The sequence below is a fragment of the Paroedura picta genome, chromosome 3 (assembly GCF_049243985.1).
Source record: "Paroedura picta isolate Pp20150507F chromosome 3, Ppicta_v3.0, whole genome shotgun sequence".
NCBI classification, from domain to species: Eukaryota; Metazoa; Chordata; class Lepidosauria; order Squamata; family Gekkonidae; genus Paroedura; species Paroedura picta.
The window spans coordinates 15,220,641-15,236,018 of NC_135371.1; the positions used below are offsets into that span (position 1 = coordinate 15,220,641).

Below are 15,378 nucleotides of genomic sequence, written 5' to 3' on the forward strand. Positions count from 1 at the left end.
CTTACCTGCCTGCTCATTTGCGTTTTCTCTTTCTAGCCTACCCTTCAAAAAGCTTGGGTTCTGTGTATGGTCTCTTTCCCCACCTACCCTAACAGCAGCCGTTCGAGGTAGTCTATAAGGAATAATAACTGGCCCCAAATCACCCAGTAAGGCACGAGGATTTGGGGAAGGCCTGAGATCAGATATCCCCATTTAACTTCAAAACTCTGCCCATTCCATTGGCTTTTAGCCGGCGTGTGTGCCGACGGCAGCCGTGCTTACCGTGAGCCCGCAGTTCTCCGCACGTGAGGATATCAGCACAGTCACAGAGGCTCATGTGAAATTCTGCAGGCCTCACTGTGTAGTTTAAGGAGACCTGTGCACTTTCTATAAGGGTGTGACTTAAAAAAAGAGAAAAAAGAACCAGTGTACATGATCTCTTCTGCTGTGGCGCATGAGGTGGAGAGAAGGAAGCACAAGGAGCTGTGCAAAGGTGTGGGACCCCTCCAGCCACGGGGGGTCTTACATGGCCAGAAGGTTGGCTGCTGACATTTCTCTCTGCATTGCCTGTGTACGCGCAGGCATAAAACTTTTAAAAGGTGCTTTTCCTGGAGGAGAAGAAATGAAAACTGAGATTCCCACGAGGCTTAATACCCACCAGTATTGCGATCTCTTGCCCCCAACCCCACCTCCTCTCTCCTGTTGCGGCACATACGCTGCCCTGGGGTAGCAGCCGGCTGCTTGAGCGATCTGACACAGTGCCAGCATACTAATCGTCTGCTTCGGGGATTTATTATTTATGTGTCTGGTCTTCTTGGTTACACCCCAGCATCTGTGGGTCTCACTGGGCCTTTCCTGGCTTAGCCATCTCCTTCCCACAGCCACTGGTGCCGTGAGGGCCTCAGTCAAGAACCCTGGGAGAAATCAAAGGTTACGGGATTGGCCTCCTCGGCAAAGTAAATGGCAACCGGGCGTCTTAACCGCATCGGTCCTCCGTGGCCACGGTGTGGGATTCACCTAAGAATTTGTATCTTGAAATTGGATGTCGGCCCCCCATTTGTAGAGTTTTTGCCCAGAGTCTGTCTCGGTTAAGAGGTGCTGTCGTAGCAAAACCTTGGGCTGGAGAAGCTTCCGTCCCCCTGTAAGAAAGCGAGCTGTTTCTATTGTGTGTGACTGAACCTCTTGCCCACCCCTCGTGCCCTTCTCTGTCTTGTAGAGAAGTCTTGCCATTTGTCAGACTTCCCCCTCCACATCTTGGCCGAGGCTTTCCCGGTTTGCTCCCTTCTCCTCCGTTGGCAAGGCTTCTGCTTCCGTCGTCTTAGTGTCCCTCTCAGCTGCCATCTTGAACTGTTGCCCACGCTTCTCAGCATGGCACTCCAGATCCAGGGGGGGAGTGTCGTGATCCGTGCTTGTCTTGCCACGGAAGTGCCGGCCACTCGAGCCACGTCCGCTGTTCAGCCAGATGTATAGAATTACTTCCTGGCGCGAGAGAATTGGCACCCGGTGAACTCTGTCTACGCAGGGAGGGAATTTCTCTGGGTTTGTCTCGGCTGAATCAACCTGGAGGGGATGTCCAGCAGGAACAGCGTGTCCGTGTTAATGAGGGTGGGGTGTATGTGTGTGCTAGAATTCTTTAGTAACATGAACCCTGACCTTCCTGTTACAAGCAGGTCGCTTCAAGGTGATCATGTCAAAATAAGGGGAATACGACTTGATCATTTTCCTCACTGCCTGTTTTGGACCTCACACCTCTGCCAGCTCTGACGTTACCAACGCAGGCAGATGGCATGTCCTCACGGCCTGGCAACTATATCAGTTACGCCACTGTCTACCTCCAAGGCACGTAGGGAAGGAATCCCCTCCTACAGCCTGTGTTTGACAGGAAAGAATGTCCTTAGCCCTAACAGAAATGGCAGGAAACCATGGCTTATGGCCGTGTGGACAGTGCTAGGGCATCCCTCAGGCTGTCACATTCCCTCCTTTCCTCGAACACATGGTGAGCAACTAGACTTTCGCTTTTGCGACAAACTGCGGTCCTTTATCGGGCTGTTGTTTGTGTGGACAACCCTTCCAGTCTCGTTTAATCCGGCTGAGGATCCCGGTTTGCAGGAAAGAGAGCAGGAAACCCAATTTTATGGCTCAGGTTGGTTTGCCATGGCGAGGGCGTCGATCGCCCAAGACCGGGTGGTATAGGTATAACGACAAGGCCCGTTTTTGAGTCTGTGACCCATACCTGTTTCTCTGCTGCAGCAGAGCCGTCCTGAAGGAAGGGGGCGTGGCTTCGATGCAAACCTTTCTGACAAGGGGGCATCCCTTGTGCTTTTTGGCTGTCCGCGTGGTGGTCAGTGGTGGCTGGTGGCTTGCTCGTGAAAGCCAGAGTCCCTCTGCCAGGGCTTTCTCACGTTGTCAGGCTCACTTCCCTCGACCCAGGCACTCTCAGAGTTTAAGGCAATACGCTGCTTTCTAACTTCTTTGCGGTCTTCTGGTTTTGATACTAAAGTTGTGGCATGAGGCACAGTAACCCTGTCCTGTCTTCCGACTCCCCTCAGCCTCTAGTACAGGGGTAGTCAAACTGAGGCCCTCCAGCTGTCCATGGACTACAATTCCCAGAAGCCCCTGCCAGCGAATGCTGGCAGGGGCTTCTGGGAATTGTAGTCCATAGACAGCTGGAGGGCCGCAGTTTTGACTACCCCTGCTCTAATAGAAAGCTACCCTGTGTCCAGTTCCCTCTAATCGCGGAGGCCATTCCCGGGGTAGCATCTGCCTTTCAGAATAGCTGTGGCTAACCTCTATGCTTGTTTATTTTGTTTATTTATTTATTTTTTACTTTATTTTATTTTGCTTCTTGACTTGAAAAAAAAAATAAAGTAGATGAATAACAAGATGCTTTTCCCTCCTAGAACGTATCCTCCCCTGAGAGTTCCCCTGCGCATAGGCCCGAGTCCCTGTCGCCCGAGGTAGTTATCACACCATCTCAATTGGAGGCGGAGAGCAAATGCGGTGTGTCCGTGTGTGTCTGTGTGTGTGTGTGCGTGGGAGGGAGGTGGGGCGGGAGCTGCAGAGGAGAGTAAAAACAGACGAGGGAGGGAGGGGAGAGCTTAGTCCAGTCAGATTCCTTTGGAGCTCTAGTCGAGCAGATTGAGTGGGAAAGAACCTTGTCAGGTAACCCTTCTGAAGGGGGCAGGAGAGAGAAACTGAAGCCGTGTGCGTTCAGGAATCAAACCCCCAGTAATGGTTGGTGGCCGGTCAGGAGTTGGAATGCCTTCTGTCCGGGTCAAACCCTTCGCTTTGTTTCTGGGCAAAAACATATATTGCCCAGCTTCTGCTGTGTCGCAAGTCCACATTCTTCAAGATACAAATTCTGTGCTCAGATGAATTGTGCAAATTGATGAAATGGGAAATGTGACCCCCCCCCTTCCCGAGTTCAGAGTTTGAAACAAGTTGCACAGAGGTGTAAGAAGCAGAGCATAGGAGAAATGATTTGGGGCATGCAATAGATGTAAATACACTTTGTTGTGTCTGTTAGGTCAATCCCCCTCCCCTTTTGATGGTCTATAACAAGGGGCATAGATGTTATGTGGGAAAACAGTGGACACATTTTTATAAGATAAAGGCATGATTGAGTTACAGGACAGGAGGCTAACAGGAAAGGGCTTATGGTCGTGTGGCCTTCAGGTGCTGACATCATAGGATGTTTCTTTCTCTCTCTCCCTCTTTCTCTCTCTTGCTCTCTTTCTCCTTCCTTTCACTCTTTCTGTCTCTTCTTCTCTCTCCCTCTTTCATTCTTGCTTTCTCTCTCTCCCTCCCTCCCTCTCTCTTTCTCTTTCTCTTTCTCTTTCTCTTTCTCTTTCTCTATCCCTTCCTTCCCTCCCCTTCTTCCCTCCCTTCTTCCCTCCCTCCCTCCCTCCCTCCCTCCCTCCCTTCCTCCCTTCCTTCCTTCCTTCCTTCCTTCCTTCCTTCCTTCCTTCCTTCCTTCCTTCCTTCCTTCTTTTCCATACTTCTAAGTCATTAAGTGGTAGGAATCTATGGGTTATCAGAAATTCAGTTGAAATAGGGCACCACATAGCAGAGTCCTTTTGCAGCCCGCAGAAGGCTAATGGGCCCTGAGCATGAATGCTTCACAGAGAAGAAGAGCGTGGCAGTGGCTTCTGTCGGCATGCTGGTTCTCAAAGTGCTGAAATCTTCCAGAGCGCTAGAAGTCATTTTTAAGAACACACACACGACGTGGGATAGTATTGTGTAGAGGAGGGAAGTTCTTACTGGACTCACAAGGCACAAGTCTGGATGCAGCCTTGACTATGCTGCGATCTCATTGTCATTTTTGGAAAACACATAAGTTAAGAGCTGACAGCTGCAGGGTGCTGACAAAGGCCTTCAGGTAGCTTCATTGCCACAGTAAGATAGATTAGCCAGCTACACACCGTGTGCCTGGGATATAAATTTACATATTGGGGGAGGTCTAAGATACAAAGAGCATTGAAAAACACATAGGTTCACTGTCCAGATGAGGATAGTTCAGAAAAGGACATGTGCTTATAGACATAGAGCTGAAGAGTACCCTAAGGGTCATGTAGTCCAACCCCTGAATTATGCAGGATATTCACAGCCCGCCCCCATGAGAGCCAACATGGTTAAGAGCAGTGGGCTCTAATCTGGAGAATGGGGCTTGATTCCTCAGAGTTCTGTTATGTTCTTGCAGAACAATTCTCTTAGAGCTCTCTCAGCCCCACCTGCGTCACAGGATGTCTGTTGTGGAAAGAGAAAGGGAAAAGTGTTTGTAAGCCACTTCAGGACTCCGGTAGTGAAAAGTGGAGTATAAAAAAAACAGCTCTTCTCTTTCCTCTTTATTCATTCAAGCCACACAAACTGGCTTGGATCCCAGGAAAGTCTCTGCTGATACAACCAGCTCTTCCCTGAATCCCTAAAATGACTCCTGGAGGGCTGCTTCTGGGCACGCAGGAATAGCATAGCATGAGGGGCAGTTGGAGTTCTGCAGTGGGAAGGGGGGAATCCCACACCCCCTTCCTCAGTGGAAATTTTCTGCTGGATCCCTCCGTTTGCTTGCGAGCGACCTAATCAGATACCTCTCTTAGTGAAAGCAAACTTCCTGGAGGCATCTGGTTGGCCACTGCAGGAAAAAGAGCATGGTGGACTAGGTACACAAGCTGGCCTCATCCAGCAGTATGTTTTTAATGTCCTTAGGCGGGCAGCAAGTATGCAGAGCCTAGGTGCTGGACACAGCAAGAAGGGTAGGGAGCCCAGATGCCCCACTGGCATAGGATGGGAAGCATCCTGCCTAGCCCCTCTCCTCGCTGGCTCCATAGCCCTTGTGCACTTGGGCTGAAAACGTTCTCTTGCACTCACACGAGGAAGGAACACAATAGAAGCTGTTGCACAAGCACACACTGCCCAGTCCACCGGACCGTGAGGACTTGGTCCATTTCGGAAGAGAGCTGATTCCCAGCCGTTGTGAAGTGAGGGAGAGTGACTGCCCTGTGTGACTGCGAAGGTGTGGTGAGGCGATTGGCTGGTGAACCAGAGTCCTTGGTGTGTGGTGTCCTTGCTTGCCTTGAACCTTTTTTTGTTTTGTTTTGTTTTGTTGATTCTTCACCTTTTATTGAAATGGTTGTGACAGTATTATGTTAAACGGGGGACTACGAAAATGCACTGGGTGTTCGTTCGAGCACCAGCAACATCCATCCGGAAAGGGAGGCGGGGAGGGAGCCCTCGAAACTAAGTTGCCTCCAGAAAGTCTGCAGCTAAAACGACAAGCAGGAAGAAGAGCCGAGCGAGACAGGAAGGGGGGCTGCAGTGGGTCGAGGGCAAGGTGTAAGGGGCAGGCGGTGCTGTCTTTGGGGAAAGGGGTTCTTTCCTGACTTAAAGCATTTCTCTGTCTGCCCCTTTCACCTGGATCTCTGTCCCGTTCAATGTCCTCTCCCCTCCCCCCAATCCCCTTCTTGGCTATTCTAGCTCTGCCTCCGGGCGGATCCGGACATGCTGAAGCCAGGCTACCCGGAAGCTTGCGCCAACAGCTGCTTGGAGAGACCCTCGCCGCTCACCTCAGGGCATTCGGACCCGGCCTCCCAGCCTTCCGAGACCAGCTTCCCTGGCAAGAGCGGGGAAGCCCAGACGCTGCTACGAAGCTCCGACCAAGCTTTCCGGACAGAATTTAACTTGATGTACGCCTTCTCCCCTCTGAACGCCATGCCCCGGGCGGACGGATTGTTGCGAGAGTCTCCCCAGATGGCCGACGGGAAGCCTCTCAATCCGGAGAGGGGCTGCTGCAGTTCTCCCGCCGAGGGGTATTTTGGCAGGCACGAGCAGGCCCTTCTGAAGGAGGCGGTGCACGGATCCATGGCCCCCTGCGGAGAGAGAGCTTGCGAAGGGATTAAATCCGCCCCGCAGAACCCGCCGCAGCGGAAAAAGGCAAGTCTCCCAATATAAGCGAAAGGACCAGGGAGGAGAAATTCAGCGCAAGAGGGAGGCGGCCTTGAAGTTGCTGGGCCACTGGCAGCCCCTGCCTCCGCTTGGGCAGGCAGAGCTGCTTGAGGCACACCGGTCAGGTTAGGGACTGGGGGAGAGGAGATGCAGCCTTGCCTGATAGTTCTGGAGAAATGTTGTGGCTTATGTCTTTCCTTAAAGAGGCATTTGTGTGGCAGAAAGCACCGCCGAGGTGCTGTGGATTTACAGCAGTCCCTCGCAGGGTTTTCTTGGCAAGAGAGGAAACAGGGTGGCTTGTCATTGCCTGCCTCTGCATAGCCACCAGATACTTCACGGGAGGTCTTCTTAGGCACTAGGCTGCTCCTGCTTGGCATCTGAGATCTAACAAGACCGGGCTAGCCTGGACCATCCAGGTTAGGGCCAAGAGCATTCTCTAATATGTTTTCCCCTCTGCTGCCTTCTCAGCCCGGATCTGAAATGGCAGCTGAACCCCGGGGATCTTGGCCCTTGGTACAATATATTGGCTGCATCAGGCTTACTGGTTCTTGCTGATCGTGGGCTCGTAGCTCATTTGCTGCTTGTACGGACAGGCCAAGAATTGTATGATATGCAGAGTCCTTTAGGGCAGGGGTAGTCAAACTGCGGCCCTCCAGATGTCCATGGACTACAATTCCCAGGAGCCCCTGCCAGCGAATGTCCATGGACTACAATTCCCAGGAGCCCCCTGCCAGCGAATGTCCATGGACTACAATTCCCAGGAGCCCCCTGCCAGCGAATGCTGGCAGGGGCTCCTGGGAATTGTAGTCCATGGACATCTGGAGGGCCGCAGTTTGACTACCCCTGCTTTAGGGGGTGAGGGTGGGGAACGTCTCCCTTGTTCTGCAACTGACTTTTTTCAGGGGGGTGGGGGGGACTCCCTGTATCCCGTCTCCTGACGTCTCAGTCGTTCCTCACTCCAACTCCGCTAAGCTGAAGGTGTTTTGTTTTGTTTTTCCGCCCTCTTCTAGGTGTCTCTGCTGGAGTACCGCAAACGAAAGCAAGAAGCCAAGGAAGGCGGGGATCCCGCTCGATGCACGGGGACCCCGACGCGGCTGGCCAGCAGCTGCTCCGGAGCGGACGTGGACGCTGGTGTCGTGCAAGGCCCCGGGAGCCGAGCTCTGTCCTCGCCCCAGCACGGCTTCTCCCCCTCCCATCCCTCCCTGTCTCACCTAGAGGATGTCAGCCCGCCTGAACCAAGGGGGACCACTCACAACAAATCCCAGGAGAGCATCAGCAGTAGATGGTGAGCATTGGCCCCCGCCCGAGTCTCAGGACGGGGGAAACCCTGTTCCGTCCTGTTCCTGGGAGGGCCTCAGTTCTAAAGCAGGGGTAGTCAACCTGTGGTCCTCCAGATGTCCATGGACTACAATTCCCATGAGCCCCCTGCCAGCAACTGCTGGCAGGGGCTCATGGGAATTGTAGTCCATGGACATCTGGAGGACCACAAGTTGACTACCCCTGTTCGAAAGACTGGGCTGCTGGCAAAGGTAAAAGGTCCCTGGGATAAGACGTTGGTCGGATTTTTCTTCTGCCCTATGAACCTTTTTGAGGAAGAACTGCATTTTGGGGGTTGGAGTTCTAAGCATTTCAAGTTCCTTTTTGTGGGCTTCTCCCCACCTCCATGCCGTTCAGCTAACTGGTCTTTATTCCTCCCCATATTGTGTAGTGGGGAGCTTCCAGTTGCATTCCACACAGATTGGGTCATGCGCTTTCAGTGTGCCTTTGCAGCTGGGTTTCCCTGCACGAGAAGGAGAATCTGCTTCTAAAGTGCATCCTCCAACATGCGCGGAAATGGTCCTAGTTAAACAGCAGAACTTCGCTACCAGCTGCACCACAATGTGAATTTTGTTTTTTTCAAGTTTCTCTGTCGTTCGGTCGTCACAAAACCACCTTCACCCGGCCAAACTGTTTTGCTGCTTCCCTGTTTAACCCTCTTGCAAACAACTAGTTCTCCAGGCAAACCAAACCCATCCCTCCAGCATCCCTGCTCACCTCTGTGGGCTGTGGACTCTGCCCTTTCTTCCCCCTCTCTTCAGTGAGCTACAAGCCTCTGTCCAGCTAGTCCGATTTTTAAAGGCTAACATGGGAGGGGAGGATGACACGCATAACCTTGTCAATAAAAAGTGGATCTCTGCCACACGTGGAGGCTCGGAAGTACCAAAAGCCGCAAGTCGGGCAGTTGGGTCAGAAACGTAATTATCGGTCTGTACTGGAACCATATTTTTCCTAAGCCGTGTAACATTTATCATGCGTGCCGAGCAAGTTGCACCTTCCATTGTTGCCGCAGGAACTGTGAGAATCAGGTGCCGTTTGTTCCTGTTTTCTCATTCTAGCCTGAAGCTGCACGGTGGTGGTCTGCCCAGAGTCACCTCAGTGAGCTTTGATTAGTCAACTGCAGAATCTGTAAGATGAAATAAGGCTTTGGATGCCTGAGGCTGGTCCTGCATTGAGCAGGGGGTTGGGCTAGATGGCCAGTGTGGCCCCTTCCAATTCTAGGATTCTGTTTGTTTGTTTTTTAATGCTGGCTTTCACCAGCCTTTATTAGGTTTTAACAAAGAAACGAGAAAGAGAAAAATGACAAATTTAAAGCATAACAAATGCCCTGCTATCTTATTAATACAAAAGTAACTATCCAGCTAAATATTGTGTAAAATATCCCCAGTGTTCTTCACATTCATCTGATGTTTTGCCATTCACAAAGTAAGTTAGCTTTGCCATTATTGCCAGATCGGCCAATTTTTCAATCCAGTCCTTCATACTTGGAGTATCTTCTTGCCTCCATCTTCTAGCCATCACCAACCTCGTTGCTGTAGTTGCCAGTTTGGTGGAGTGGTTAGGAGTGCAGACTTCTAATCTGGCATGCTGGATTCGATTCTGCGCTCCCCCACATGCAGCCAGCTGGGTGACCTTGGGCTCACCACGGCACTGATAAAGCTGTTCTGACCAAGCAGTGAAATCAGGGCTCTCTCAGCCTCACCCACCCCACAGGGTGTCTGTTGTGGGGAGAGGGAAGGGAAGGCGACTGTAAGCCACTTTGAGCCTCCTTCGGGTAGAGAAAAGCGGCATATAAGAACCAACTCTTCTTCTTCTTCTTCTGCATGATAAAAAAAGTCAACTGCTTTACGCTGAAGAGTATTCAGCATTACACTCTAGTATAAATTGTCTTGGTGAGCAGATTGTGGTGAATTTCAGCTGCAGAGGCTTCCATTTTCCTGCCCCTTCAACTGAAATTCACCACAATCCGCTCCCCAAGGCAATTTCAAACTAGAGCCCTTGAACTGGAAAGGGCCACCTTGTACAGTCTGAGCACATGACCACTTCCCATGCCAAAGAATCTACACGGCGACTCTTAAGAGCTGCAGCAGACTCTCCCCCACCTCACCCCCCCCCACACACACACACCTTGCATGCTGCAACTAGAACCTTTTCCAAGAATTTAGTTCATCAAAACGGGCTGTGATTTAGTTGGACAGGCCTAACCTGAGTGCCGTTGACAGGAGCTTGTGCACATGCTGGGACTTTTATTTTCAGAGTAATTGCCATCTGTTCTCCCAGTAATGGCTTGAAGTAGGCTGCGGTGCTACCCTATTGATGCATTTCTGTTCACTTCTAGGAAATATCTAGCTAGTTAAGAGGCAGGCTCCATTCTGCCCTAAAAATAAAGAGGGTGGCTTGTCTCTCAGACAGCAGCTGAGCTACCAAAAGTAGCACGTTCCCAAATCTTAATAAGGTTTGTATCGTGCAAACTGTTGAATACGTATGATCTCCATGGGAAAGAAAATCCCTTCCAGGCTAGAAGAAGCCTTTGGGGATTGTCGCTTTGCTGCTGTGGATGCTGGAAGGGGCTTAGAAATGAAGCCTTCTTGAGTTTGTAATTGGGGGGGGGAGCAGGAGGAGGTCAGGTTGCTGTCCTCTGCTTGATTCCCATTCTTACCCCGTTGCAGGATGGTGCCTACCTCGGTGGAGCGGCTCCGTGAAGGCCGCGGCATTCTGGAGAAGGTTTTACGTAGCAGCGCTAAGATATGTCAGAGAGGAGAGCCCTCGCCCACCCGCGAAAGCGTAGGGGAGAGAGAAGCAGGTAAGGAGGGATGGCACAGGGGCTGCTTTTCGTTGGGGAGACAAAGTCCCCTGGCTGTCCTGTGGAGTGTTGGTGCTCAGCCGTGTCCGCTTCTTAGGAAGCCCCAGTTCTGAACTGGCTTGCGTCATTTATGCCAGGCTGTGGAGGCAAGCCTGAGCAAAGCCTTCAGAAGGTGCCGTGCTGCGAATGGGTAAGATCAGCAATTCCCCGTTCGCTCACGTTTCTCTGTTGTGGAACAGCCTGCTTTAGGTGGTCAGGGAAGCCCCCCCATGCTTCCAGCATTTTTAAGAAAGCACAAGACAGAAATGTTCAGGGAAGATGCTCTTTCCAGCCTTCAGATTCCTAGGCTTTCTGACGTACCTTTGGAAGGCTGGGCGTGTCCCACTTTGTCCTGACTTCAGGACACTTTCCCCTAAAGCTCCCAGTCCGTGCCTTTCTCATGCCTCTGTTTGTCCTGCCTCCTAGATACAGTAGAAGGAGAATCAACCGACTCCCTCAGCTCTGCCCTCAAGGGACCAGCCGTTTACAGTCCTTCTCGCTACAGTTATCAGGTAAGGAAGGCCGAGTCCCCTTTAAGCCACGGGTCTCCTTGCAGGTTGTGGCGTCCAGTGCCAGGCAGCCCGTCTCAGGAGAAGAGCTGATTTTGTGGCTCCCGTCCCTCTTCCTTTCCAGCTCCTGCAATCCGACAGCCCACGAGCGGAGTCCCAGGCGCTCCTGCAGAGCTCCTCCCCTTACCGAGGCCATCCCATTGCGTCACCCGGCTACACGTACCGCTCGCAGTCACAGAGAACAGGACACCTGCCTCCTCCCGGTCCCTCGGAATCCTCCGCTCCCTCCGCCCCCTCCACGGACTCCTCAGCTCTGTTTACAGGGAATCCTGCTTATTACAGCGGCCAGCAGCACTCTAGCGGCGGCGTCCTGAAGAAGAGCTGCTCGGCGGCGGCGGCGGCGGCAGCTCCGAGTTCCGCCCCGGCGGCTGCTGCAGACTGTTTGCCCCCTTCCGAGTCAGGGTCCCACCCCTGCGCGGGAACCGCCGGCTGCACTTCTTCGTCGAGGCCCTCTCAGTCGGACTTGCGGACTATCAACCCTCCCAGCTCCGGGCCCACGGCGCTCTACCCGGGCCCCCGAGCGGCAGCACTTTCCAACTCACAGCACTACCCACACCGAGGGGGAGGAGGCAGCGTCCATCCCTACAGACTGCAGCAGCTCCCAGGGCCAGGCGTGAAGACTCAGACGGGCCTCTCGTAGGGCAGGGCAGGAAGGAGCCTCCCGTTCCTTCCAGCAGCAGCCGCCTGTGGGGGAGCGATGCTGGGATGGCGAAGGGCCGGGTGCTGGGGGCCCTGGGGGTGGGGAGCGGGGAGGACAAGTGAGAGAGCGGACTGCCAGCCACCTCGGGCCGGGGGAGGCGGTGTTGGCGGCGGAGGCGGCGGCAGAGCCTGTAGCAACGGAGCATCTCCCTGATGTCTGGGTACGTTGTAGAAAGCTGATGGTGCTGAATGGCCTGGCCTCTTTCTTCCGCCTGTGTTGCCCGTAGCTGTAGTCACCTGGGCAGCAGGTAGGAAAGCTTGACTATGAAACCAGTGCAAATCAGAAGAAAAATAGGGGGAGGGGGCAATGGGGGGAGGGGGGGCATTCATCTAAATCCCAAAGTGCTCTCTGCAGGGTTGGGTTTCCCGGACTGTTCCGGGACAGGGAGGGTGGGGGAGGGTTGTAGTCCATTCTGATCATTCCAGTTGCAAGCAAGAGCATTCATAGGGTCTGAGCAAAGAGCTGCGAGGCGGACCCAGCGGCGCGGCGGGCTTGCCTGCGTGGCGAAAACCATCGGGGCAGCAGCACGGGTGCAGAGAACGGCAGAAGCACGCCAGCGTGTGGCTGCGGAGGGCCCAGGGCAGGCATCGCCCACTTTGCCGCCAGCGTGTCTGTAGCATCAAGGCAGGGAGTGCGGTGGTGGTGGGAGCGTGGTGGCTGGCTCAATCACGTCGTGCGTGAGCGATGCATGAGGAAAGTGCCCCAACTGGTTACCGAAAGTATCCCCAAGTGCATGAGAGAGAGAGAGAGAGAGAGAGAGAGAGAGAGAGAGAGAGAGAGAGAGAGAGAGACCCAAGAGCAGCGGCGTCAGGCCCCCTGGATGCTCGGTCAGTCCAATTCCAGACAGTTGCCAGCTTTTCTCACTTGTTTACTGTACTATCAAGCGTGTGTTTTTATTTATCTAATTTTATATTCAGTTATAACCATAGTAGGTTAGCGGATATCAGGCAGGTCTAACCCCCCTCCCTCCCCCGGTGCTGCCATGGACTTCTCCTCTTTCTCCCGGACAAGATAATGCTGTGAGCGTGTCTTCCCTCATTTCGCAAGTGCACAGTCTCTCTCTCTCTCTCTCTCTCTTTGATTTCTTTTCTTTCCTTTTTCTTTCCTTTTTCTTTCTTTTCTTTCTTTTTTTTGGCTTTTTTTGTTTTAAATTAGGACTGTTACAATTCCTCTTAACTCACAAGTGAAATCAGGTGTTCGTTCAACTTGAGGGTGGGGGGGGGAGGAGGGGGAGACTTTTAAAAATTATCAAAGCAGAGAAGAGAAGAAAAATTATATACCCCTTTCCTCAAAAGTGTCCGGCTGTGAGCGTGTTGGGGATGGCACTTGTCACCCGGCGAACCGGGTGTCCGATATACTGTATAAAAGGGTGTCAGCTTCACCGGGGCATTTGCAGCCTCCCTTTTCAGTTTCGCCGAAGCGTGTCTTGTGAAGTGAGCGGTCGCAAGCGATTCCGGAGAGCCAGCAGGCAAAGACCGAAGCACTCCTGCCTGTTTCGAGATGCTGGCCAAGGAGCCGCCACGAATGGGGGCGGGGCCAGGCGGAGGGGGGGGCTGCAGCACTGCCCACAAGTGGAGTTGTACACTGTGCTGTAACATTTGAACTTTCACAAGAGATGTAATAATTTTGATAATAAAACTACTTAACTTGAAGAACCGCCGCTCCCATTTATGTTCTCCGGCGGTTTTCTGGGACGATGGGACAGGCGGCAGGAAGGGCTTTGGGGGTTTCGCTGCATAGTGTCCTGAGTTGCGCGTTTCCAACCGTCGCTTTAGCACAGCAAAGATTTCTGAGGAGCTTGAAGGTTTCGGAGAGCTAAGGGGAGGAGGGATCTCTTCAGAGTCTGGATACTGTTCAGCTTTCCCCTTTCTAGTGTTTGGAATTGGGCAGAAATGCTTGACTTGGCTCAATTGGTACTGTGTTACCATTGCTTCCCATTATAAAATGTCCTTACCTGCGTGGCGGAGAGCTTTTCTTTTTATGTAGCAACCCTCAGTAACCGGGCCCAGCCCTAGGAGATTGGTCCCATCCACCTACTCAATGTTCTTCCTGGGTTTTGGTCTAGTTCCTTCACCCTCTGCTGCCTGAAAGCCCAAGTCTGTCCCTTTTTCTGCCTCTACATCCTACAGTTAACGAAGAGGGCGCCATGTCACGGACAGAGCATGCCATGTCTCTGCACAGTCACGAGTTAACCTAGACTGTGGACAAAATTGCCCCCTCTAGAACTCTACAAGGAAACTCCTGCAATGATGAGAAATTCCCCCATCGCCCACCACCCTTGGGGACCTCCGTGCTGAGAAGAGGTACAAAGGGGAAGTGACGTTCCCAGTAAGCGTGGCTTGGGTTCTGACTAGGGCCGGAAACGGTGCCTGAGCAGTTGGAGCTCCCAGGAGGTCAAAGTTGTGTCAATAGGAGCACTTCCCAGGCTGTAGGTTGGGGCCCAGAACTGGGACGTGAAGCCTTTAGGAGCAGGTCACCAGCCGGCCCTCCTACCGATCACTTCACAATAGCAGCTGGGGGGAGTGAGGGTGGGACGGAGGTATTCAGCCCCCTCCCAGTGGAAAACCGAGGAGAGAAAGACCCCGTGGTGTAATGGAGACCTTTATTTCCCCACTTGGAAACGTCAGTAATGGGTGGGTTAAATTGTCCTCTTCGGCCAGCGCAGGCCCTGATGGAAGTACACTTCAACCACTCTGAAGGTGGCTAAAAGTGCCATCATGCTCAGCCTTTGAGCAAACAGCTTTTGAGGAGCATCTCCCATGCTTGGTGCTTCTTTCCCAGTGGCAAAAGAGCTGTGGTCTGTCCTCTACGTTCAGAATATCACGCTAAGCCAAATGCACTGAAACTGAGGCTGGAAAAGCGGCCATTTTATGTCATTTCCCAGGTGGGTAGTTTCTGCTTCATAGAGGAAATCTGTGCTGCCACCTGTGATGAATGCAATCAGTTGTGCTATCGTAAGAATAAACGTTTGAAGTTTTCCTGCGCAGGCTGACTTCTCTTGGGAAATCGTCATGTATGAAGTGGCTCCCCAGAAGAACCAACTTCAGTCCTTACCTGGAGGCAGGGCTCTGGCCTGTATTTTGAAAACCAAGGTGATCGTCACCTTGGAAGCAGTATCTTCCATGTCAGACAGCAGTGGGTGTTCTTGGTTCATGGCAGATGCATGTTGATTCATAAAGAATCAAGTAAAATTGTCCTGATGGTCCTTAGAGTGAGTTTCTTTGAGTTTTACGGGGGACTAGCGGAAAAGCCCCTTGCCAAAAAGTAATAATAAAATAACAGACTAACTCCTCACACACACACACCTGGGCCAGCATCACGGAGGCCTTGCAAGGTCATGTGGAACTGCTTGGGGGCGGGATTCCCCTCACCCATATATTCAGCAGGCAGTCCTTTATTCCCACGTGGTTTGGGGGTGGGACCCAGCCCCACTTGCTGCCCTCCATAGGTTGGTATTGAGGGTGGGGCTGGTCAGCCCCCATCCCCTGCTCCCAATGAAAGGTCTTTTGACAACTTGAAGCCTGGCAGGTTGG

General features: G+C 52.6%; 1 protein-coding gene across 4 annotated transcripts in view; it reads left to right on the forward strand.

The window, feature by feature from the left end:
• SETD5 (SET domain containing 5) overlaps positions 1 to 13,500 on the forward strand; it is a 64,012-nt gene extending 50,512 nt beyond the window's left edge. For 2 of the 4 annotated variants that reach the window (XM_077324835.1, XM_077324837.1), the window contains exons 19-24: positions 2,880 to 2,936; positions 5,950 to 6,405; positions 7,428 to 7,702; positions 10,404 to 10,537; positions 11,003 to 11,088; positions 11,210 to 13,500. In XM_077324835.1, coding sequence (XP_077180950.1) covers positions 2,880 to 2,936; positions 5,950 to 6,405; positions 7,428 to 7,702; positions 10,404 to 10,537; positions 11,003 to 11,088; positions 11,210 to 11,785 — 1,584 coding nt within the window. In that variant the 3' untranslated portion in view covers positions 11,786 to 13,500. The remainder of the gene's footprint in view (positions 1 to 2,879; positions 2,937 to 5,949; positions 6,406 to 7,427; positions 7,703 to 10,403; positions 10,538 to 11,002; positions 11,089 to 11,209) is intronic. The other 2 variants (XM_077324838.1, XM_077324836.1) reach the window with 1 other exon arrangement.
• The last annotated feature ends 1,878 nt before the right edge of the window (positions 13,501 to 15,378 follow it).